The sequence below is a fragment of the Corvus hawaiiensis genome, chromosome 15 (assembly GCF_020740725.1).
Source record: "Corvus hawaiiensis isolate bCorHaw1 chromosome 15, bCorHaw1.pri.cur, whole genome shotgun sequence".
Classification (NCBI taxonomy): Eukaryota; Metazoa; Chordata; class Aves; order Passeriformes; family Corvidae; genus Corvus; species Corvus hawaiiensis.
Window position 1 is genome coordinate 11,473,835 of NC_063227.1, and position 22,171 is coordinate 11,496,005.

At 44.5% G+C, this 22,171-nt stretch overlaps 1 protein-coding gene across 4 annotated transcripts in view; it reads right to left on the reverse strand.

Annotated features, from left to right (window-relative positions):
- KIF3A (kinesin family member 3A) overlaps positions 1-22,171 on the reverse strand; it is a 22,653-nt gene continuing 482 nt past the window's right edge. Inside the window, exons 1-19 of one of the 4 annotated variants that reach the window (XM_048319768.1) lie at positions 20,753-20,837; positions 19,179-19,461; positions 17,459-17,603; positions 17,125-17,209; positions 16,543-16,648; positions 15,646-15,785; positions 14,777-14,974; positions 14,215-14,389; positions 13,113-13,202; positions 11,449-11,520; positions 9,595-9,603; positions 7,844-8,000; positions 6,836-7,016; positions 6,441-6,551; positions 5,534-5,659; positions 4,831-4,884; positions 4,613-4,681; positions 4,282-4,406; positions 1-3,769 (exon numbers count right to left, since the gene is read on the reverse strand). In XM_048319768.1, the coding sequence (XP_048175725.1) occupies positions 3,721-3,769; positions 4,282-4,406; positions 4,613-4,681; positions 4,831-4,884; positions 5,534-5,659; positions 6,441-6,551; positions 6,836-7,016; positions 7,844-8,000; positions 9,595-9,603; positions 11,449-11,520; positions 13,113-13,202; positions 14,215-14,389; positions 14,777-14,974; positions 15,646-15,785; positions 16,543-16,648; positions 17,125-17,209; positions 17,459-17,603; positions 19,179-19,461; positions 20,753-20,758 (2,181 nt within the window). In that variant the 5' untranslated portion in view covers positions 20,759-20,837 and the 3' untranslated portion in view covers positions 1-3,720. Of the gene's footprint in view, positions 3,770-4,281; positions 4,407-4,612; positions 4,682-4,830; positions 4,885-5,533; positions 5,660-6,440; positions 6,552-6,835; positions 7,017-7,843; positions 8,001-9,594; positions 9,604-11,448; positions 11,521-13,112; positions 13,203-14,214; positions 14,390-14,776; positions 14,975-15,645; positions 15,786-16,542; positions 16,649-17,124; positions 17,210-17,458; positions 17,604-19,178; positions 19,462-20,752; positions 20,838-22,171 lie in introns of those variants that run through there. The other 3 variants (XM_048319771.1, XM_048319769.1, XM_048319770.1) reach the window with 3 other exon arrangements.

The window sequence follows — 22,171 nt, forward strand, 5'->3', positions numbered from 1 at the left end:
TGAAAGTGAAAAAAAAGTAAAACTGTTTATTTAACAAAGCAAGATACCCGCAAAGCACAGGAACAAAAGAAATTGAACTTTAACACCGCACCCCCACCTCGCCCCGTGGCTGTGAGGCAAAGATGGCGGCTGCGCTTCTTTGTCTAAGGGAAGGGAGGAGAAAGAGTCCACGCCGCAGCTGGGAATCTGTTGGATTTCTGGCGTGGATCTTCTCTTCACAGCAGGTGAACCTGGTGGAGTTGAACGTCCCTTCTCTCGCTGGCTTGGTCTTTCCGGGGTTCAGACCGGCCGCGGCTGCCCCCCGCAGGCTCCTTGGGCCGAAGAAAAAAACGAACCGAGACAGTTCCAGGAAAAATAAAAACTAAAACAGAAAGCCGCCGAAAGGATTTGCCGGTGAAAAGCCTCCAGGCCGGGGGAAGGAAAAAAAGCCAAAACCCCCAGAAGCTTCTTGTCTAAATTGGCGAAAATTAAACAGCAAAGGCAACGAAGTAACAATCCGCTTGGCCGCCGACCACGCCGGAGGGACAGAGATTGAAGAGAGCCCGCGCCCGGAGTTCCCGGGCTCCGGCCCCGCCCCCTGGTTCATCTTAAAGATACAGCAGACATTTCTGGGCATAAAGCAGATGATTAGGGAATTAAGTATCATCATAAAATCACCCCAAGACACACGCGTACAGGGTGGAATTAGGAATCAAGAATTTTATTTCATGGTCTGAACATGCTCCAGGGACACAATATTGATATATACAGTAAAATGAATTAACTTTTAATAAAACAAGGAATAGTAAGAAATAAACAGAGTTAAAAAAAACAATTAATTGGAAGGCAAATTATACAAACAGACCAGAAGTTCTTCCCTCTATACAGGCCTGGCTAAGCAGAAGTGTAGAGAAAGGTGAAAGCTGGACATGTGCAGACAGTGTAGTCAGTGAAAGGCACTAAGGACCATTTCCCCTCCTCTTAAAGGATTAGGAATAAGTTAAATATGAAATAATTGATTTACACAACATTAAACAACATAAAGCAAAAATCTCACTGTTAAGATCAATGTTCTGGAATGAGGAGAATCTTCTGGTAGTAAAATGCAAAGATGAGCACACACAGTGTATGTTACGTAATATGAGTTTTGATAAATACTAGAGCACATACTGACCTGCAATGAGAAAGGCTGTATTAAGCTCTTAAAAGTCTGTATAAATAAAATCCTTTCCTTATTAAAACACATTATGGGCCCATTAGACATTCACAGATTGGCAGGGGTTTAGAGAGGGCCCATGTGGTAAATCTACAAGCCAGACTCCCTGGTTTTACAAGAAACTTCCCAGAACTTCAACAAAACACACCAGTTAACAGGTGAGCCAAATTGATAGGGCACATGACCATGAGAGCGTTCCACATTAAATAAAGTCCTCTTATAGAGCAGATAATTCGTCCTCCAAGCCTCTGTAACAGGAGATAACCAGTTTCTCCAATCTGCCAATTAAAGGTGTGCAAGCAATTCGTTATAGTTTTCCCTGCTCCAAGGCTCACTTAAACATGCAGAGTACTAACGTTTTCAGCAGCAGGACTGTTATATTAATTGTAAAGCATATGCCTTTAAGTTTTAAGTATTTTAAACATTTAATTTTTTTAAATGGAGTGCCATGGTTCACAGTGGTATCTTGAAGCAACTGATACCTGTCAGGTAAAAGTATTTTTAATCGTCTTTTTGAAAGCACAGTTCTGGTTTAACTCCCTTAAAAACATATAATTCAATAAATGTTAGCACAAGATGTAACACAAAAAGGAAACAGGAGTTATCCCTGGTTCTGAGAACTAGTACAGGCCACAGCTGTGCATCTATCTGCTTGGACTTGAAACTGAAAGACTTTAAGTAGCATTTAAGCCATTTTCAGTCTGGATTTTTTGATGAGAGGTATGTAATAAGAGATAATCCAACTCTGTTAAAGCATATTCTAAATAAGGTCACCTCTCCACAAGCAAAACCAACTACAGCTTCAATCAAGAAAGTTTCTGAGCTTTTGCCCCTACATGCTAGCCTAGAAAAAACAAAAGCCAGTGTTTGCATCTGTGTGTTGTATGAATTAGGTGACACTCCCAATAGAGAGGGCAGCATGTTCTTCCATGAGCCTGAAAAAAACTTTAAAAACACCAGGAAAAAGCTTACAACTTGTTTAGAATAGCACTGAATATATCCTTCAGAGCAAAATATGTCCTTACAAGACCAGTTTTAACTATTACAGACCCTGTCACAGACCCCAAGGTACCTCCATATAACCATCATGACGGGAAGAAAGGGCATTTAACTTCTCTAAGTACTTCACAGAAATATTCTGGTAAAAGCAGATGTGGCTACTAGCAAGGACTCAAGACACCTGAGGAGCTGACTTGTTTTCTGCCACACCGAAGAACTCCATTTCTCCTGTCAGTAATCACAGCTTTCAATCCTCCAGGTGACACTAAGATGTCAAGGAGGTGACAGCTTATCCCCCCACCCTGGCACAGGAACTGCCTATATACCCACAGCTGATGTGATGTGTTAAAAAACACACACAGTCTGAAGGAGGTGCATTTTCTCTGTGACACAAAAGCAACATATTAAAGTGTCTATTAGCAGCATAAATATAAAATAAAAAGAGCAGCCATCACAAATAAATGGTTATTATCAGAGACCAGAATTTTTTTCCTCTGCATAGCCAGAGATGCACACAGTCTACACAGGAACACAGACAGCACCAGTTATGTCAGGGGATATTGGTCCAGGAAAATTGAGCAATTCATTCTGTTTTACTAAAGGAGAGTCAAATTCATCCTCAGTGTAGAGCAGTGGCCCAGTTTCTTATAGCCAGGGATGAGGAAATGGAGCCATAGCGCTTACAGCCCCTGTAACATCAGGTCCTGGTGTTACAGCATCCTCCTTACATCATTTCTGCTGTTCAGATTACAAAACTACTCACACACAAATTCCAGCCCTGAAGCATAAAAAGCAGCCAAAGTAACACAGCCTTAAAAGAAGGAAAAAAAGCACTCTTTTGCCTTCATATCCAAGGTCTCATTTTCCACAGTGCCAGCAAATCACAAACAAACTGATAAAAATAAAAGGACTATTAGGCACCCTTGATTTCTGCTGCACTTAAATAGAGCATGGTCCCCCTTTTCAGACACCTCAGTCTTTTGTGGTTCTTTTCCTAACCAGCTACTTTCTCTGTACAGCAAGCCAGCAAAAAGGGAAAAGGACTGTGTATTTGACACACAACACGATCAGGTTAACAGCCACAGTGAGGAATATTAAATAAAAAGATTTGATGCTCTTAAAGGTTTGCAGCAACGACATTCAAATACAGATCAGTGCAACAGAGGACAACAGTGAAAGCTGCCAGTTATGTGCAAAGCAGGGCATAAGTCAGATTTACCAGCCTTAATTTTAGGATTTCATTAACTGTTTTGAACTAACACGTCTAGCACTTACACACACATCTAGAACCCTTATTTTCTATACATTTCAACAAGGATTACCAACAAGTTTCCCTGCACAACACATTCAACACACTAGTTTAATATTATGTTAATATAACATACAATATACAGGCAACTAAGGAAAAATACTTTTTTTTAAACAAAAAATTACAACCATATCAAACTGTGCCATCTCTTGAATTCTGTATTTTGGCCAAACCTTATACACTCACTGATTTTTACAGCAATTCTGACCAGGTCACACTACTGCAGCAGGGAGTCAATGACAGCTCCTGGCTTGGCCGAACGTTTTCTGTTTGGAGAGCAGAAAGGAAAGGGAAAAACAACACCACACACACATCATTATGCTGTCTAGGAAAGACAGGGACCAGCCACATTTCAAATCAAAACTACATGACATGACTTCTCCATAAGCAAAACCAGCCAAACAAAAAGCATAAGGAAGCACATGCTGAAATCTCCTCCAACAGCCCTCTCCTCTCCATCGGTATGAGTGTACTGTGTCAAACTGAACCATGGAATGCAGCAAAATAAAGCAAGGAGCTGGAAGAGGAGAATGCAGCAAAAGAACATCAGAAAAATCCCCAGACAAGTCTTTCTGGACAAGATTTACTGCACTAAAGAGATCTCAGCCTGGTTCTGTCACACCTGTTCGGCAATACCGAACTACACCATGCAAAATTTTTGTCCTCTGGCTTCTCATTAAGCTAATATTTGAAGACTTGTGGTAAGTTTGCATACACAAACTTAAACCTTCCCTTGGGTAAATCCCTCATTGCATACAGATACCCCAGAGTTCTTCACCTTCTACCCGTCTTGGGCCTGGATCTGCCTTTTGAAGTCCTTGGCCTCTCCAGCTTCATCAGAGATTGCCTCAAGCTTTCTTCAGTGTAAGCTAAGTAAACATGGGAAAGGTCCACTTCAAAGGGCTAGAAAAACACCAGAAAAACCCGTAAGATAAAATCATCAGAATAATTTTATACACTGATCAACGGTGCTTTCATGACGCTATAAAGACTCATTTCTTCAAAAGAAAAGAAAATTGAAATTGGACAGTTTGGCTCTAAATAGAGTGGTAGTCTCATGCAGGACTTGGGCCTGTACAGTTCAATACATCAATTCAATAGTCACTCACATCTTTCTCTTTTTTATCCAGAACAGGTGTCTGTTTCCTCATATTGTTTCCTGTATATGCAACACATTTCTGTAAGCAGAAAGAAAGATCTGTTAGTAAAGTCTACTGTGCACAGTAAAACTGACTACAGCTTCACCAGTTTCTTCCTGGGCTCAATTAAACCCCTCAGAAACTCATGCTAACATTAGCTTGTACACAAGCCAGGCAGCCATTCTTACCAGCTGCCATTCTCCTATGTCTTCATTCCAGTGAACGTAGTTCTCAATCATTTCCTACAAAGAAGTCAGGACAGTAAGTGTTAGACTTGCACAATCTACCCCCTCCAGCTGCACTTTCCAGAAAATACATCCTAAGGCCTGGACAAGCTGCGTAAGAACAGTCTTGATCCATTCCAAGTTGCTCCTATCAGGACAGCTATATCCTGTGCAAAAAAACCCCCTATTTATACTCTGAAGACTACAGAAGAGAAAATACTACTCCCAAATTGTATGTACTGGAGAGCCCCCTAAAGCATGAGGTTCCGATTATGCCAACACCATCAGGACAGCAGTAAACAAACACTATAATATGGAGAATGGTAACGATAAAAAGAATTTCCCTTAATTTTCCCATTAAATAGTGTGCATTATATTTAAGCTCATCATGAATTTTCTGAATACTGGAGTCACAGAGAAGGTCAAAGATCCAAAAATCCAGTCTTCGTGTTAATTTCAGACATTAGCAAGCACAACTTCAAGCTAGTGGAAAAAAAGAGAAAGATTTTGAACAGACCCACTGCATGGGCACACAGCAAACATACCAGTTAACTATATGGTGAATGTTATTTTCTTATTTTTATAAGCCTTTACAAAAATAAGCTGCAAGAGAACGGAGATTAGCACAGCACAACCCCTGCCCCAGGCTTAGGTGCTTTGCCTTCACCTGGTAGTCCTGAGGAATGAAGTTGTCTATAATGAGAATCTGAAGACGGAGCTCCCTGCTCAGCTGCCGAATGTTCTCCAGCAGCCCTTCAATCTCTCTCTGATGCTCTTGTTGTAGATCTGCCATCTGAAAACAAACCATGCATTTGAGAGGCATCAGAGTCAGCTTAAGACATGGTTAAAAGCCTAAAGAGAACAGTCTTATGTCTGTATGAGGTTTTTGGAAAACAAAAGCAAACTCTGGTTATTAGTACCAGAATATTTATCTCTGAAGAATAAACCCTCTGAAACATTCCAACTCAGAGATTGCTGAAAATAGCATTAAGTTCTCAGTTTCATAAACCCAAAACTGGCCTTCTGCCAATCCAAGCTGCTTCAGCTAAGACTAGATGATGAGCATGAGACAAGTTATACCCCTGGCACAGTTTTGAGGAAAATCTCTGATCCCAACGACTAAATGCATTTTTTGTGAAACAGGAACTCCAGCAACCAGCCAAAGGACACAATCATCCAGTGACTGAGGATGAGGTAACAAGGGCATCGGTCACAAAGAACAGGCAGCTCAGAGCAGAGAAGCCTTTGAGCTGCAGCGAAGCAGAACATGGGGCTGCCAGCAAGCAACTTGCATTTTATTTCAAAATTAACCAGTGTTTTTCCTTGAATTTCTACATATCTCAGGGTCTCACACATAACCCTTGTCAGCCTAGCCTCAGGAAAAGCTCTATAACATGCTGTTCTAAAGCTCCAACTCCAGACTTAGGTATTTTTGAATTATGTGAGCCAAATGGACAGCACAGGAAGACATTCCTAAACATACGGCACTTTTTCTAGCACTGCAAAGCCGATGGCTTATCCTTCCCAACTCTAGTACCTCCCAGGATCACTGGCTGAGGACTTTAGACACTAACCTCTGACTTTGCAGCCATAAGCATGGTCCAAACTTTCTTCAGCTTTTTGGTTTTCCCCTGTGCTTCCTCCTGGAGGTTGGTGTACTTCTCTTCGATGTCCAAGCGTTCTTGCTGTGGACAACATTTAGCACAGATACACACACACTAAATCACAGAAACTCTCTGCAATAGTATGAGCAAGAGGAAAAACTACTTGAACAAACAAAGCATTTGCCAAGAACACAGAGCCTTGGCTGAGCCAGGCTGGCTCAGACCTGCAGGGGTTGCACAGCCAATGAGTGACCTGTGGAGGGGTTGGCTTCTGCAGTGCTTCCAGAGCAGAGCCACACCTGGGTAACACATCCTGGTATGTCACGCCATTGCTGTTTGCAGACAGGCACAGTAGATAACCCCACCTCCTTCTCCTCAAGCTCCTTGCGAAGCTGCTCTGCTCTCTTCCTTCGTTCTTCCAGTTCCATGTTTGATTCTTCTAGAAGCTTCTCTTGCTCCTCTGCTTTTGCCAGCAAGTCCACTCCTCCCACAATCACCTTTTTCTCTAATGCAGACAGTTTCTCCAACAGGGACTGGTGCTCTTGCCTAGACAGACAGGTAGGTGTGAGACTTCATATCCTACCGTGCTCAGCAGGCAGCAGGTCCAGCTCGGTTTTATAGCCCAGACACCACTCACAGGGCTGGAAAAACTTGTCTTGCTGATGAGGGTTTAAGTGGCGGTGAGGCAGTGCAAGTGAGAGCAGCAAGTTCCCCAAGCTCCAGCTCCCACCACTTTCTCTCAAGCAAAACCAGGTCAGCAGAGAAGTGACTCCTGCTGCGAGTCACCTCTGTGAGGGGCTGCAAGCACCCAGTGGTATCACCAGGCAACTCAAGGCACCCTCTGCCCCAAAGGGCCCTGTCAGCACAGCAATGTCCAGAGGCAGCTGCTGAAATAAGAGGGGAGTGAACAAAGATCAAAGCAGTGCAGCTGAGGTGCAAACCAGGAATGCTGGCTGCTGCTGGAGCAGTCTATTTGCATAGGGTAGTGCAACCTCAGCAGCTTTTTGGCTTCAGAATGAAGCACCCCTACACCCAAAATGACATGCTTGTGGCTGTACTGCAGGAAACCCGGCCTGTCACAGAACAGTACTGCTGCTCCTCACAGGTCTTGGGAGATTAATTTGTTTCTAGGCTATCTTGCACAACTAAGTAAAGTTAAGAAAAGAAGTGGCAAAAGGATAAGTTTGTCTTTTCCATATACTCTAAGCTCTCAAAGCAGAATAAGCTCCTCTTTCACCTTGAAAACAGCAAGGGCTCGTGTTCACTTTCTACAAAGTTTGACAGGCACCTTACCATGTATCTCCAGATATTCATATGATTAAGGAAGGAACAACCCACATGACCATACAAACTTCTCAGAGCATGGTACTCACTGAGCTTTGAGCAAGTCTTTTTCTCTCTTCTCCAGTTCAGCTCTGGCTTTATTTCTTTCTTCTTCTTCCATATCAAGCTTAGTTTCAAGAGCTTTTCTCTCCTCTTCAATCTTTGCTTGCATCTCTACCATCTTATCAGGGGAAACTTTCTTTTTGCCTTTGAAAAACATAGGGAAAACAAATTATTTCACTACAAAGTAAAACAACCTCTGTATCATAGTATTTTTTCCAAGTTCAGACTCAATACTTGCATTTAACAAAAATTTCGTTAGGTATCAGCTTCAAAACGGACAAAACTCAGTCCTTCAAATCCCATTTTAACATTTGACCAGTTGTCACCAGCTCCTACAGAGCAGTCATGCTGTGTAACTAACACTGGAACCTAATGCCCCCAAGATACAAAACATATGCGGAACACCTGGAGAAGGAACACTGCTTAAAGAGAAGCCCAAAATGGAAACTCCGACATTCTAACAATGCAGATCAGGCCAGAAGAAGGAAAACAGAAGACTGCCTCAACCTACAGCTACAAGAGCTCAGCTACCAAGAGTTACATACTCAAATTTCAGATTAGCATCTCCACCATTCCCCCTCATTCACTGCCCTCCTTACAGGCTTACCTGTTCCAAAGGGAGCATACATATATTTTTAAGAACATACTACTACGAAAATAGAGAAATTCAGAACAGCCGTATGAAAACTAGGCAACTGAAGAAACTTCTTGATAATATTTGGTCTATGTAACAGTGACTACCCACAGATTCGAAAGTACCAAGGCTTGCTCTGGCTTAATCAGCTGTCTTTACAACAGAACCAGGTCCATGTCATGGAGGGCTACAAAGGGAGTGGCCAGAGCAACTCAATGAACCTACTAACCTCAAGGGTTGGTCTCAAACACCCCAAATTTGAAACAAAGTGTGAGGCTGCTGCTCTTGAAAGCCACTCTGCAAGTCTTGAGCCAACTTTCACTGCAATCTTAGGAGTGCCCAAAGCAGGTGAACATAGAGATCCTGGGGGGTTATGTTGAATGAGAATGCATTTCCTCAAATCCACAAGTCCTAAATATCCCTTATTCACAAGAGAATCCATCATTTTCCCTCTTTGCTTTTCTACAGACATGAAAAAACCTCACCCTGCAGAATTCAGCTGTACTTGAAACTAACAGGAGCCACTGACTGCGACCTGACAGTTTTCCAATAGTGACATAATGCACATGGTCAGAACACGCTCAAGGAAGCTGTTCAATAAAATGCTTTTCTTCCTCCAGTCTGCAAGATATTCACCTTCATTTATATACATATATTTTATTTATATACATATATACATTATACACATACACACTCCAACGAAGTGTACTGCATATGTAAACATGCATGCACATATTTTCACATCTGCATATATATTTCTTCAGGTGCACAAGAGCTTTCATTAGTTTTGTTGCAAGGCAAGGACTTCACCAGTACAGCAAACAACATCTTCATTGCCATCTGCTAAACTTCAGAATCAGATAATGAGCACTTCTTTCTGGGCTTGTGGTGCAAAAATCTCTCACTAATTAGTCTTTGAGTAAGAAGCTTTCTGGAAGTGCTATACAGAGCTCATCATATGAGATAAGCCAGATAAAGGCTTCTTACTATTAGGACATAGCCCTATATATTTTCAGTTTAGGAGAAAAAGGTGAAGTGAAGCAAGTTGTAAGATCCTGTCACAAGCTTTGCAATTGTAAGGAGGTGAAAATCAATTACACCAACCTGCTTGATCTTGTATTAAGAGGAAGTAGAAAGCAAATCGCAGAGAGGCAGCAAACACATAAAAAGAGGAGAGAAAATGTTATTGCTTTGATCATTTTGGACAAAGATCATCAGCACCAGAACAAACATCAAATTTTATATTCATGTTTCTAGGGTAGAAAATACGAGATAATCGTAACTAAAAACCCCTCCATTAGAGCAAAGACTAATACATTATGTTATGCTAAAGCAGAGAATGTGTCTGTACTTCTGACTGCTTTGCAAATCCAGGATAATCTTCAGCTCACTCTTGCATTCTTCTGCCCATTCAATGCAATGCTGGATCTAAACACAACATTAGGAGCCTGCCGCAAGGATCATGCCCTAAGAAACAGTTAAAGGGGGTGGATTTCTCCTTCAATTAACAAACTTAATGCTCCCCACACTCAAGAGAGCCAATTCTGTTATATTACCTGTAAAATACTAGCATACAGAATACATGTTTTAACCAAGATTTCCAAGCCAATTCTTAGCAAGGTACAATACAGTTGCACACAGAGTCTCAACACAAGATTTTTCCATTTAATTACACATGGGATTAGTTAGTTAATTTGCAGTAACTGGTGCTTCCATAGAGGTATAGAGCCATTTTTGGTTATTCAAGAAAGTGCATCAAAAAAGGCAGGACAGGAAAGGGATAATGAAAGACACCACATGCAGAAAGGTCACACTAGAGGACAGTTAATATCCCAAACCACAAAAAGCTACACTTATCCCAGTTGCCAAAAGCCCAGCACAACTTCCCCAACAGAGCTGTCTCCAAACCTGCAGGAGATGGACTGCTGACACATCAGCAGTTTGCTATTAACTGTCCTCATCCAAACAAAACACTGAGGTTGCAAGCAAGCTTTAAAGGAGCAGGATTGAAGCAATCGAATTCCCAGGCTACAGTGATATGACCCACAAAAGGTCTCCCCTGGGTTGTGTTCCTTCCAAACCTGCTAGTACCCTTCTCTGAGCTGAGGCTTTACACTAACATCACTAGTGTAAAAGTGAGTGAACTATACAGCAATACTTTCCAGGGTCTCTCCACATAGGGGAGAAGAGTGGAGTGCTTCTATCCAGGATAACAACAACAGTGGGTGAAGTCCCCACAAGCCAAGTCCCAAGATGTGATTTGTTTCCTCAGTCCTCATTGATTGTAGGGTTTCTACAGGCACAGCAACCTCTCTGACCAGGAGCAGCCCAGACTTTATTCACTGCTAGATCAAAATCTGGATCTCCTGTTCCTCTGAACTAAGTCCCCCAGAGATCAAGAACTTAGTATCATGGGGCACTTAAACCCCAACCAACTAGGATATTTTTTAAAGTATCTGCAAAAATAAAGCCGATCAACCAAGCATTGCCACATCTTCTCTGCAAGTATAAACCCCATGCTGTTTTCTCCAAAACTAATTTTGAGAAGGCAGAGCCCAATATAACACAGAATACATGCCTAGCTATCCTCTTCATGAACTCATATTGTAGCAATTCCCATTAGAAGTTATCTCCGTCTTTTCCCCTGTATTTTAGAAGGCACATTTAACACAGGTTGCAAACTGGATTTTTTAACCTATTATTTCTCAATTATCTTTAAATCTTGCTCAAGCAGCCTACTGCATTGTCTCCTATTGTCTCACATATCTGGTTAACAACGTACACAATGATTAACTGTTTCAAGCATGGAAGCAGCAAAGGAAAGGCATGCTTTAGCAGAGTTACAGCTTGAGGTTTATCTTTCCAACAGACAAAGCGGGGAAGAGTGCAACATTGCAAAATGGAGTGTGCAGATTATGGAAAGGCCAAAGCTTAAAGGACTTAAGAGCTCCCACTCACTAGTGAAGGACTTATCCAGAGGTTTCTCTATGACAGAGCATGTGGAGTCTGAACTACTGCTGCTGCTACTGCCTGGAAAACAGAAATGCGTCCCACAGAAAAACCCAGAGAGGAAGAAACATGCAGATGGGAAGTTAGTTCTAAAGGAAAGAAACCCAGAAGAGCCAGCAACCTAGTTCAAAAAAGCACAAGTTCCCATCAGGAAGGATTTGCTAGGATCCCCCCCAGACTCAGTTTGCAAAGCCACCATTTCCCAGCACAAGACTGCATGCTCAGAAATACATTGCAGTTAAAACCCATCTTAACCAGACTACAGCTTAAAACAACATGCCAAGGCAGCTTCCGTTTCAAGCAACAACAGCAGAGAACACCAAATCATAGTGGAGAAGGCTGTGGATATCTGCCATAGCAGAGGATTCAGTGACAAGGAAGCCTTTCCAGTCTGACGCACATGGCAAGGTGCACTTCTCACTCTGAAAGGCAGAAACAGCTTACACAGGGAGAGTCAGTGTGTATTCCCGTGAAGCAGCTCCCTTAGGGAACTTAACTACAATAGTTTGTTTGGGAGTTGAGTAAGTCAGTTATTCGCCCTCTACTCCTTCCAAGCAGCACTTTGAAGGTGACCTCCTCTTGGGAGGAGATCTGGGCAGGACATTTGGAGACAGTGGTCAAGCTTTCCACTTCTAGAAATAACCAAAAAGTGAAAAATGAAGCTGTTACAACAATCACCAAAGGCATAGCAAAGTCATTTATGACTACTTGGACAGACACCAAAATGAAGAGAGTACACCTAAAAGCAGGAATGCTTTAACAGGAATTCTTTTCAACAGATGTGGGTGCTTCAGGAAGGCAATTTGAATGTCAAAATAAGTTTACTAGAGAAGCTGGAAGTTGGGATGTACCACTGGGCTTGATTTCTCTACTATACATAAGGAATTACTAGCAGGGTTCTAGGAGAACAGCAAGCTCCCAAGAAGCCACAGCATCTCATGGTACACAGTGACCTGCAGTTCCACGTTCAGCAACATCTCCTGGAGTTTAGATGATACACAGCAGTTGAACACTGATGTGGGACCAAGGAAACTTCACCATGGGATTTGCAGACTGCTCCCAAAAAAATTACGTGCAGCTCCCATTAAGCTTTTCAGCTAGCACAAAGACACCCAAACGTCACTTTTCCCTCTATCAGTATAAAATAGGACACCAGAAGAGTCAGTTACTGAAGATCCATAAGACAGATGAATCCTTTGCCTAAACCACAGCCAAAATTCCCCTCCAATCATACCCATGGCTATAAAAACCACATCTGCCTACAAACAATCTTTGGCGTCTTCTTCCTCCCACCTCTGTGAGCAGGGGAAGTTCCACATCACCAGTCACAAGCCATATGCAGCCACCTTGCGGCACTCAGGGAGCCACCACAAAGGAGGATATCACCATAAGCACAGCTACCCGAGTGGAAGCAGGTACGACACAGGTTTGGAGCTGTCCATCCACGGAGACGGCACCAAAGGGCTTAGTTTCTAGGAGAGGCATGATAATTGCAGCGGCATAGGGCAGCTCTACAACTCCTCTTGTCCCTGCCTGGCTCTGGCTACACTTCCTACGCCAGCTCGTGGATAAGAGGAGACTAGTGGCACTGACAGGAATCTCTACTGCCTTACCCCGCCGCTTCTTCCGCTTCTCCTCTCCAATCTCCCCATCTTCATCCTCCTCTTCAGAATCACTGGTTTCAGAACCAGAGATCTCTTCCCCTAGAAGAGAAGAGTGTGCTTTTATCAAAAGCTTTCCTTCGCCTCCTATCAGCTTGTTACTGGGACAGCAGCATTTGTCCAAACACAGCAGTGCCTGACATCAGCTGACAAGCACCTGCAGAAGTCCTTAACTGTTAAGCAGGCAGACAGCTTGCCATGGCTCAGGAAACTTAAGGACAATCAAGATAAGTAACTGAATGCTGTGATGTCAGTGTGTACATATTAAAGCTCAAGAGGCTGCTTTCTATGGAAAAAAAAAGCATCTTTGCACAGCTGAAGTGACAAAGTTTTCCTAGCAGGATTCTACCATACCTTCTCTTCCACCTCACACTTCTATCTCAGATGAAAGAAAAAGAAGCATTACTGACCATTTCCTGCTTCTCCTGAATGGGGCAGACACCAAACAGCAAGTCATGTTGGAATTACTGCTACAGCTGTTCTGTGCTGTATCTCTGGAGAGAGATGTTGTGACAAGGTCACTGTTTAGCAAGCATCTCTCTACCAGGGTCGCTCCATGTTGATGGACTAAAAGTGACACAAGGCTATGAAGTTACATGGCTTAAAGAAGCTTCTTGTTGCTCTACAGTGTTTGAAACCCCAGTTCCAGCTCCACAAATTTGGTTCATTCTTCCCCCTGATAAATGCATCCCTCCTCCCCAATCAGAGAAAAAGTGTGACCTTTTGTTACAGTCCAGTTTATTTCCCTGTACCATGTCAGCCGTGTCCAGAGCCTTCGTGCTTGCTACGGAAACCCAAGGAAACTGCCAGCCTGGAGGCCACCACTCACCCTAGTGCCAAGTGCCACCTAGTGGGAAAGCCAGGCCCCCACAAGCAGCCTTAGACACACCTCTCCTGGCATCCAGCTCAGCATAAAAAACCAGGACACGGACCTGCACCAGCGGCCAACCTCGCGTGATAATTCAAGTAGCAAAGAATGTTCCCATTCAAACAGAACAATCGAATTCAAATGGAACTGTGCAGAGAGGAACACAAGGGGAAAGGAGAGTCTCACCTTCTTCCAGTTTTTTCTTAAGCTCTTCAATTTCTTTTTGGAACTGGCGGAGCATAGCATCCTTGGGATCCTCATTAATCCTGGCCTTGTTCTTTATGTTCTTGGCTCTGTTTGCATACCTGAGAGTGCTGATGGTTTCATCATAGTTGTAGTCTGCTGGTCCAATGTTTGCACACTGCAACACATGGAGACCAAGTTACTGGAGGACAGTATCAGAGCCCAGCACAAGGTACTGCAGGAACCCACCCCCAGCTCTGACAGTCTGGCACTGCTACTCTTTCCCAAGCTTTCTAGCTGCTTGTACACTGAAGCCACTCTTGACTACTCAAGCACAGGTTCTGTTTGATCTCATGCATGTATGTATATGTGTACTGTGTTTAGAACCTCATCCATACAGAGGCAAAGAGAAAAGATGGAAAGAGATGCACAAAGAAGGTTCTCTAACCTGCAAATCCTAAACTCAGGATTAGAGAGGTACATGCCACGCTGTTCAAGTCACTATGCCATCCCTGCAAAAAAGCAGCCCAATAGCTGGCACTGGAAAGGGCATCTCTTAGCTTACCATCATGGTTTTGGAATTGCCCCCCAGGGAGTCCTGCAGCAGCCGTGTGAGTTTGGAGTTACGGTAGGGCACATGAGTGCTCTTGCCGTCCACCAGTGCAGAGATAACATTGCCCAGTGTGGAGAGAGAGAGATTGATCTTAGTGGCTTCCTTCAGTCTCTGCCCTGTGGCTCCAGTTTTTGTCTGTCTTTCAGAACCCTGCAAAGGGAACATGAAGCAGGAGTTAAAACAGATCCTCTAATACATCTCCTCCCTGCAAACAGAATCAGCTACACCTGAAATCTTGCTAGCAGCCATGCCACTAACCACCTCATCCATCATTAGAGAACCTGGCTAAGTATCTCACACATTGTTAGAGAGACAAGTCAAACAGGTCTTAAACAGAAACCTTCAGTGCTAGCAAATTCTGGATTGCTCAAAGCAATGCAGCTGACAAAGCTGAGACTTTCCTCCCCATGAACAAAAATGTTATGGGAAGTCAGTCGGCAACTAAAAGGCACCCCAGCTGGAGCTGCCAATCGCCATCTACAGCCCTTCCAATCAGCAGAACAAGAGAGAACAGCAACACTGCAATTTTTAAAGAGTTTCATAGAGCATCTTATATACACATCATGTAAATAAGTTAATGCATGTAAATAAGTTAAGTTGAATGCCTTTAGTCTCACTTTTTCTGCATCTTCCCCAAGGAAAGGTACCTCAGTATAAATCTTGGTCTAAAGCCATGTTTTACCAGCACAATTACATTGGCTCAAAGTGTAACACTGAGGGAAGGAACCTGCAAGTGATGAACAACATGGCCACAACCCTCTGGAAAAAACTCAACACCACAAACCAAATGTCTTGCCAAAGACCTGGCTGGTCCTACTCACAGCAAGGTCAACGAGGTGCAGCTTCCCCATGCGCACGTGCATGTTCCCATCGACTCCCTTCTCACTGCACTCAATGGTGATAGTGAAGATGGCATGCGAGCGAGAGCTGTGCTCGTTCATGTTTGTGGCACCAACAGAACCTTTTAATAGAGACAAAAGCAGTGATGTCTTCAGAATTAGTCACATCTTCCTCTAACTCCTCCTGCTCTCAGAGGAGACTCAACCCCACCTCTTTACCCAGCCCTGTATTCCAGAAGATAGCAGAGGGATGCTCAGACTCAGCAGCAAAGTGTATTCTTGGGCACTGAAGTTGCAGTACACTTCCAGCCTGGACTAGCAGAAGGTCCTGCAGCCTGCTCTAAGCCAACCACAGATTCCCAAGAGCAGCAATTGTCCTCATCTGTTTCATACAGGCTACAAAGATCAGTAGCTTAAGGTGTTCACAGCTGATCCCTGAAAACAGCTGTATTTTGGGAAATAAGAATACAGCAATGCATGCCAAGGGCAACAGGAGTCAGAACTTTAAGTCATTAAATAATCTGAGCTTAACTAAGAAGCCTTCCAGAACACAAACTACCTCCCACACACAGCACAGGGGTAATGTTCATCCTGATCAGAACTGAAGTGGAAAAAGGACCAAGAGACACACAAGCAGTTCTAACAACACTGCCCTCATTACATCCTCCCTTTGCTGATCCCCCCCCACGCTGGCCGATGTGGGAGGCACAGCCTTCTTTCCCTGCCCCTGCAAAAAAGGGGTTTGGGAGGAGATACTCTTTTTGTTCTGTTCAGCCAAACATTCTTCCCAGCAACAGGACTAGGATCTCCTACTGTGGTCTGGTAACCAGATCTTTGCTCTGTCTGAGCTATAAACCTGCCCACTGCAAGGCTACGTACGGTTCTTGTGGCCCAGAGTCATGATTCTGTCCATATCATCTGCATTGTTTACGACATAAGCTGAAAGGTCTTTGATATAAACTCCCACATCAGGTCTCTCTTTCACCTAGGAGAGAAACAGTTCAGACTGAGCATCCCTAGGAGACCCCGACAGCAATTCTAGTGATACTGTAACAGTACAGTGGTTTACCCCTCCACGTTCTGGTTTGCACACAAAATACTCCACTTGGAATCAGAGCAGATAAGGAATAAAGACTCATGCATGATAATATGCTACTGTTTTCCTCTGGGGGAAAGACATGATTTTAAATCCCAGTCTCCAATTCCCAGGACTGCTGAGGGGCCTTTGGGGGTAGAATTGCAGGTACAAAACTGCCTCAGGTGGAACAGCCAGTTTGTGCAACTGACCAAGTGGAAGAGATTCAGAGGAGCCAGCAGTAATGTATAGCTACTGCATCTTAAAGGAAAAGAGGACTGCTGAGGAGTCCAACCTCCCACTTTCCTGCAACTGCTTCTCTGGTCTTTAAAACAGAATATTGCTCTGATTCAAAACAAATACCACATTCAGATGAGGAGGCTCACCTCTAACCTCTGTGTCTGGTCCTTTCCCAGCAGGTCCCGCACTTCCTCATTGTAAATTTCCAGGTAAGAGACACGAACTAAAAACCTGCAGGTGAACAGCTGGGTAGTTCACTTAGCAAAACATTTGCTGAAGTCCCACACAGTCACAGAGTGCAAAGAAAACAGTGAAATACCAACACAGTCCTGCTGCCCCTCAAGCACTGCTGAAGTGGGAGCCTTTCATCTTGGGAGAAGTACCATTTCTATTGCCCTTGTCAAGGTCAGGCTCGTGCTACACAGGGACTCACATTAAAAAAAAAAAAAAAGACAGAAGCAGTGAAGAGAAGGCATTTACCTTGTATCCCCCTCTGCCTTGGCAATGTGACCAAATATATGGGCAAAGGAATTGGGAATGATGCCTCTGAGCTCAGGAACTGCTCGGACCCCTTCCATGGTGAAAGTTTTGCCTGTTCCAGTCTGCCCATATGCAAAAATAGTACCTGAAGGATAAGGTAAAAGAACAAACTTTAAGAAGTTTTCTCTAAACTCTAACTGCAGTTCTACTTCATCCCTTCTTAGCCTAATATCACTAAACACCTCTGTTGTTATGGAGTTAAAATTTTCCACCCACTCCAGTAGCTATGGGAGTGCAAGGCTGGAGCAACAGATATACTGGGCAAACACAGCAAACCCAATTTAGCTGCTGCTTAATCCAGCCTGCAAGATGCCTAATAAAAAGTCCACTTGTTTTAAAAGTGCAGAGTGATTAAAGTATGGAGTGCTAGTACACTTCAATTCCACATATGAACAATACAGGTAAGCAAAATTAATAACACGGCCAATTAGCAGCAGATGATTATATATCAACAGCAAACCCAACTACACCGAAACTCTAAGCTACAGCAGAAATGGTGTGAGGCTTCTGCAGCAGAGCCACAGCAAAACCCCAGCTCTGAACTTGCACTTACAGCTACAATTTGGACTAAAGAATCAGCTTGCACAGAAACGCATCCAGAAACGTTACTAAAATCCCAGGCTCTGGAACTCCAGAAAAATTCCAGTTCTTAGATTTAGCCTGGCACTGCTGAAAACTCAAGTTTTTGTTATCAAGCCTGTGACATTACAGATCAGAAAAACTGAATAGAATATTTCAGCTGGAAGGGACCTACAATAATCATCTAGTCCAACTGACCAAGCAACTCACAGCTGACCAAAAATTAAAGAATGTTGTTAAAGGCATTGTCCAAACGTCTCTTAAACTCCAACTTGGGGCACTGATCACCTCTCTAGAAAGCCTGTTCCAGTGTTTCAGTAAAGAAATGCTTCCTAATGTCCAATCTAAACCTCCCCAGGCACAGCCTTAAACCATTCATTTTCAAACCATGAACTTTTATCAGCTGAAACCAGTGTCTGTTAGCACAAGAGATTATTAGTCATTTTATAAACCTTGGAAAACTTTGTAAACTGTTGTTGTTTGTAGCATACTGTTATGGAAAGAAGTAATCTGCTTTCCTTTATATATTATATTTCCATGCATAACAGACACACACACAAATCACGGCCATGCTCGTCTCAGCTGCAGGAAGCAATAGACTATATGTGGGGAAGGGCAGATGTGTTTAAGCAGTCATCCCAGTTGAAAATAGCAAAGTTCAGAGGAAAAAACACAGCAGCTCTATGCAGAGGTCTGGTATGCATACCTAGTGACTGCCCAGCCATGGCAGCTCCTGGGCACTGAAGTTGTACAGTGAGGAGCCACTGAGAATTCTGATAATGAGATAAGTGCATATCTTTTGCAAAGAGAAGAAAAAGGATAAAAACATGCAGCTAACTGATCTCAGCAGAGTCTCCTGCATCACCCATCTCCCACTGTTAATGACAGTAGTGGGTACAACCCCTGAGCACTCAGAACAGCAAGTACCTTCAGGCTTTTTCAAGTTAGAGGCCACAATAGAAACAATTTGGGATTACAGTCCTCAGAAAGTGAAACTCCCTTACACAAGGTCGGCAGGAACTTCAACAAAGCAAAGAATAGGAGACCAGATGGGATCCTTCCCTTACAACAAGGGACTTACCATTGTATCCCTCTAGGACAGAATCTATAATAGGTCTTGCTGTTAAATTATAGACATCCAGCTGTTTACTCTCTGGTCCAAACACTGTGTCAAATGTAAATGTCTTAGGAGGCTCATTGGATGAGTCTGTTTTATGAACAGTTATAGTTCCTCTCATCTCATCCACATTCACTGCCATTTTGTAGCCTGTAGCTTTCTCCCGGTCATTGAGAGGCCGGCAGCGAACAACCACCTTGACATTGTCACAGCTTTCCGGCTTGTCCAGCTTCTCAGGCTTGTTAATCTATAATTATTAAAAAAAAAAAAAAATACACAGGCTGTAACACCAGCGTTAACATAGAATCACAGAAAGGTTTGCGGTGGAAGAAACCCAGTTCCACCCCCTGCCATGGGCAGAAACACCTTCCACTGAATCAGGATGCTCCAAGCCCTGTCCAGCCTGGCCTTAAACACTTCCAGGGATGTGACAGCCACAGCTGCTCCGGGCAATCTATGCCAGGGCCTCACCACCCTCACAGGGAAAATTTTCTTCCTAATATCCAGTCTAGTCCTACTCTCTCTCACTATAAAACCACTGTGTTTTTGAGCACAAACACTGTTGAATGAGCTTGAGCAACTACACCTCCAAAGAATCATGAACTTGGGGACTTAAAGCCAGGACTGGTTTATAATTAAAGCTGAGAGAATAACACACTTATTCAGGCAATGGGATCTTCTTCTGTTTGCCAGTGTGGAAACCAAATGAGTAAACCTTGAGCATTTCACATTCAACACCATCTAAGAATTTTTTCAAGAAACAATTTCACACTTGCAATCTGCAACAAGTTTGCCAGAATTTGGTGCAGCCATGACATTCTTTTTCAGTAACACTGAGTACACGCTCTCAAACCTCAGATACTAGGGAGTGCTGGCTGAAGGGAATTCCTTTCAGTTACAACCCTCAACATTGTACATGCTAAAGTTTAATCCTTTAGAAAACCTCACATTCATTTTCTTTCATGTAGTTACCAAAAAAAATCTTGAAGCACAGCTGATGAATCTAGTTAAGCCTGAGACACACCCCTTGGCTGGAAGTGCGGCAGCTGAGCGTTTATCTACTCCTAGAGCAGCTATATTGAATGTCAAGCCGAAACAAACCCTGTTTCCAAGCGCCTCTCCCTCCAGCTGCTACCTATCCCGATTTCTCTCAGGCCTCAGCAGCGGCTTCTGCCGCCCTGCAGAACGCAGAGAGCGGCTCAGCCCCACGTGGGCGGCACCGCACACGAGGCGCCAGTCAAAATCAGGTGCGGAATTCGGGTATCTCCATGAGCCACCCGGGATATGGGAGGAGACCCTCAGGGGAGGCCGAACCTCCACCCCCCGTTGCCAAGTGCCGCCGCCTCTGCGGGGCCTCGCCCCGCCCGGAGCTCCTCATCACCCCCCGCCCCGCTCGGCCTGACAGGCGCCGCCCGCACCGCGGCTCCTGCGCCATGGAACGGAGGCGACGGGGCCTGCGAAAACCGAGCGCGGCGGGCCGAGATGCGCAGTGACTAGACGGCCCCGTGAGCCACGGCCCACCTTCCCCCGGGTCTCACCGGCATGGCGATGGCAGCAGCGACAACCCCAGGCAGGCGCTGACCCCGAGGAACAATAACAGCACCGCGCCTGCGCCCGCCCCGCCCCGCGGCCGACCCCCGAGCGCTGCGGAGGCCACGCAACCAATGGCGGGCGGGAGAAGGCGGGGCCGGAGGCGGGGTCGGCGGCGCAGTGGCGGCGGGCGTCGCGGATACCGCCCGGGAGTGGGGACACTGCGCGGGGCTGGGCTGCTGGCCCGCGGGGGCTCTGAGGGATCTCCAGAGCGTTTGACAGGGCTCCAGAGGCTCTGACAAGACTCCGCTGTTCTGGAAGGGCTCCAGGGGGTCTGACGAGGCTCTGGGTCTCTGACAGGGCTGCAGCCCCAACCTGTTCCCCACACAAGGAAGAAAATCCATCTCCTTCTTTTCCTGACTGTAGTGTTTTGAATTGCTGATGAAATAGAGGGACTGCAGAGTACCTTAAATATAAACAAGCGATACAGTCCAAGTGGGACACAAATCAGTTAGCCCCACACTAATGAGGCACATTTCCAAGTTATTTGTCGTTTAGTGTAAAGTTTCATGGGATACTTCTGGGATCCTCCACATCCTCACCTGCTCCACTCCTACTCGCAGCCTTCCAACATCACGCTGTCCATGTGTGACTTATTTACAGAAATTATATTAAATTACTCCAACAATCCGACTTTGTCCTTTCATAATCTATGTCCTTAAAAGTCAGACATAATTCTGCTCAACAGGAGAAGTCCATGAATAGTTTCCCCAGTTCCCCGTGCCCTGAATCACAGTTGTCTCGCTCCCCCCCAGGTATTTCTGCACACCTAAATCCTGTTGGCAGGCAGGGCACTGTTCCTGTCCCACTCCTCCCCTTGCTACCTTTGCTGTGGACCACTGTGGCCTGGGATCCCTGGGCAAAGCCAGGAATCCCCAGCACCAAGCACCGACACAAACACAGGGCTATACCTCAGTTGTGCTGTATTTTTGCCAGAGGGATGTAAGCAGGAATGTGGACACAGCTGATCTGTACCTTGCAGAACTCCCCCACCAAAGCGACTGGTGTGTCACAGGGCTGGGAACACACCGGTAATGACAGGACACAGCCATTCCCTCAGCCCCAGGTGTGTGTCACCAGGTGAGTCAGGAAGCTTGAGGACCAGGCGTTCAGTAAACAGTCTCTTTGCTCTTTACATGCTGCCACGGTGTTACTCAGAGCTGTGCTGCATGCACAGATTCATGGACTAATAATTTCGCACCAAAAAATGTAGAACCCAAGGGGCTGGTGAGAGAACAGAGAGTCATGTGTAGGCAGGCAAAGCTGAGGAACGAGAAAAGGTTTAACATAAAATATTGGAACCAGCTTCCCACAGAAAATGCTGCAGGAGGAAAACAAAGGGATCCAGGAGCTGAGGGGAAAGTTGA